The sequence below is a fragment of the Adiantum capillus-veneris genome, chromosome 16 (genome assembly GCF_014529385.1).
Source record: "Adiantum capillus-veneris isolate H3 chromosome 16, ASM1452938v2, whole genome shotgun sequence".
Classification (NCBI taxonomy): domain Eukaryota; kingdom Viridiplantae; phylum Streptophyta; class Polypodiopsida; order Polypodiales; family Pteridaceae; genus Adiantum; species Adiantum capillus-veneris.
Window position 1 is genome coordinate 122,942,485 of NC_140946.1, and position 2,636 is coordinate 122,945,120.

The following is a 2,636-nucleotide window of genomic DNA, read 5'->3' on the forward strand; positions in this document are numbered from 1 at the left end:
TGAGATAAAATCCCCCCCCCCCCCCAACCACAAGTCCCCAAAGAAAGGTTTTCCTCTAGGTGCAATCACCAATGCTTGCATTTTGAACACATCGGATATACAAGATGCTACATCGGTAAACAAAGTTATGGTGAGATTTTTAGCTAGAGGGTCTTGGAGGAAAACAATGTGGTTGGAAATGCTTTGGTCAACATGTATGTTATATTTGCTGTACCTTTGAAGCACGAGCTTCTTATTTAACGTGTGATCTCTTGGAGTGCAAGTGATGTTTACAACAAGGTAGGGCAACTAAGTATTGTTCGGTTTCTTGCGACAAATATGTTATGACGGTTTTCATACCATCACTTATGTTTGCATGTTGAGCGTCCTTGTGTGTGGTTGTTTTGAGCTCCATATATACGTGTGTACGTGTGTGTGTGTGTGTGTGTGTCATGATGTATTTGTTCCTTCATATTTTTTTCAATGACGGAGTGGGACAGACCAACTGATAGGCCTACCAACTAGATTGAACCAAGAGTAGGTCCAAAACGTCTTGGCTGGCACCCCGAAACTTAACGAAATTCCTAGAACGAGTATAACAGTAGGTCCATGAATACATGCCGGCAATATTGTACAAGCGATATTTGCAGTGGTACATTAAGGCATTCCCGCGTAATTAAAATGCATAGTGAAACTATAAACGCATAGCAGACAGCGGGTAAGCAAGCGAGAGACTTGCAAATGGAGGCGAGTAACTGAAAGAAAGCAGCTAGGCGCCCCCGCCAGTGGAGGTGGTGGAGGAGGTTACGTTGGTCGCGGAGGTAGCGTTGGTGGAGGACTCTGCAGTGGTGGCAAAGGTGGCGGCTTTTGAGGCGGCCCTATTGCAACGCCCGTAATTGCTTTGGCAGCCAGCGCCGCAGTATGCAGTACCAGAGCCGCAATAACCAAACTGGCTGCAGCACTGGTCGGAGTTGCAGAAGCCGTTGCGTCCCTGTGGCAAATTTCCGCAGCAGGGCTTCGAGCAGGCTTGACAGTCCACCATATCCAGCTGCGTCATCATCATCACCGTGGTCGAAGCAACAAGCAGCAGCGCAACAGCTGCGGGCTAATAGTTAAGCCCCATACTGGCTCGCTAATAGTTAAGCCCCAAGTAATAAGTATCTGCTGCAGATCGCTAGGGCTCGCTGGTATTAATTGGATCACGCTTTCTGATTCTATAACTAGCCGATTGAGCACCCTTTATGTACCCTGCTTCTCATGATCATGCTGCTATCCAATTGCTAAAGAAATTGATGTGAACGTTGCAGCTAATTATGGAGCGGCTCCACACTCTCCATGTAAAGTATGCATCCCTCCCACAAAAGCAGTTAGCACGTCCTGCAGCTAGGGTCCATAAATGGCCTCCTTTTATAAAACTAAGCTTTCCCTCAACCAACCAATCAAGTACCCAATTACATTATTATGCAGAGTTTCTGATATAGTGAAACACCACCGCTAATGTCGAGCTCTCAAATATTTGATCAAGAGACCCCATGACAACAATTATATGGACCCATCTAGGCACGTACTGGAGAATGCTTTTGTCTTATATTGTTGTCCATGCAATGCAATAAGCTGATCACAACCCTTTTTGTTGTCCTTGCAAATGAGCCTTTCAAGGAGTGATCCACCTTCAGACTTGAGTGACCCTTGTATGCTTTGTATGCACGAGTCCATCAACAATCTCCTCTACTAAAACAAAACATAGAAACATAGTTTGCATGCCTTTCTTCTTCAGCTCTTTTAAAAAAGGTAATCGTTAAGACAGTGCTTGCCTTGTCTGTAGAAACATGATTTACTATTCGATCGACCATTTTGTTGTGTGCCTTGCAAGATGTCTTATTATAAGTTGATTTTAAATTGTTTTCGCAGTTTTCTTCGGGCTTTTGTAGAAGATAAAAATCAATGGTTAGTGGGAAGAAGTGCAAGCTATACCACTTGTGAACTGTGGAGTGAGAGGAGCATAGCAGGGAGGCTCCAGGTGCTTGGCCTCATAGGTTGCGGCAATTCTTTCTCTAAATTGGGGGGCGGATACTATTGCTTATCAGTGTATGTCACATAATTGGCTCCTTTATCCATAAAAAGATAGGATGAGTGTGATTCACCCACCTTACATATATATTATATTTACCCTCTTGAACTTACAAATACCTATATTTGATACCACAGATGATGCCCAAGACTCCAGTGATGAATAACTAAAAAGGTCGGCAATCAAATGAGAGTTTCTGTCTCATTCATAAAGAAATATTGAAATGGATGTGTAAACCGTAATGACACGAACGAGGTCAGGATCACCAAAGTAAGTCCAAACTTGCATGGGCCTCCTAAAGCAATAAGCGTTGTATAGATCTCCATGCATGAGTTCATACAAAATCTCACCTAAAAGAGAAAATTGAAATACAATTTGCATGTGTTTCTTGTTCTCTTCCTTTATATGCCAACATTAGATTTGTGAGGAAGTTTCTTGGACCATATATTTCTCGTAAACATGGCTTAGAATGAGAACTTTAACAATGGCCCCAATATTGTATTTGTAATATCATTGCTATATTTGCTTGTAAATTTTCAATAAAATTGCTATGAATTTCTAAAGAAATGAGGCAACTAAGAAAAAA

General features: G+C 42.4%; 1 protein-coding gene across 1 annotated transcript; it reads right to left on the minus strand.

Annotated features, from left to right (window-relative positions):
- Window positions 1–570: 570 nt before the first annotated feature.
- LOC147439782 (uncharacterized) lies at window positions 571–1,208 on the minus strand. Its single transcript, XM_086485553.1, has one exon. It carries the CDS (start codon window positions 1,040–1,042, stop codon window positions 749–751), a length of 294 nt encoding a protein of 97 aa, XP_086341679.1. The 5' UTR covers window positions 1,043–1,208; the 3' UTR covers window positions 571–748.
- Window positions 1,209–2,636: the final 1,428 nt, after the last annotated feature.

Bases quoted from the DNA above. Each gene is read 5' to 3' on its own strand.
- LOC147439782 (XM_086485553.1), bottom strand. From the start codon at position 1,042: ATGATGATGACGCAGCTGGATATGGTGGACTGTCAAGCCTGCTCGAAG.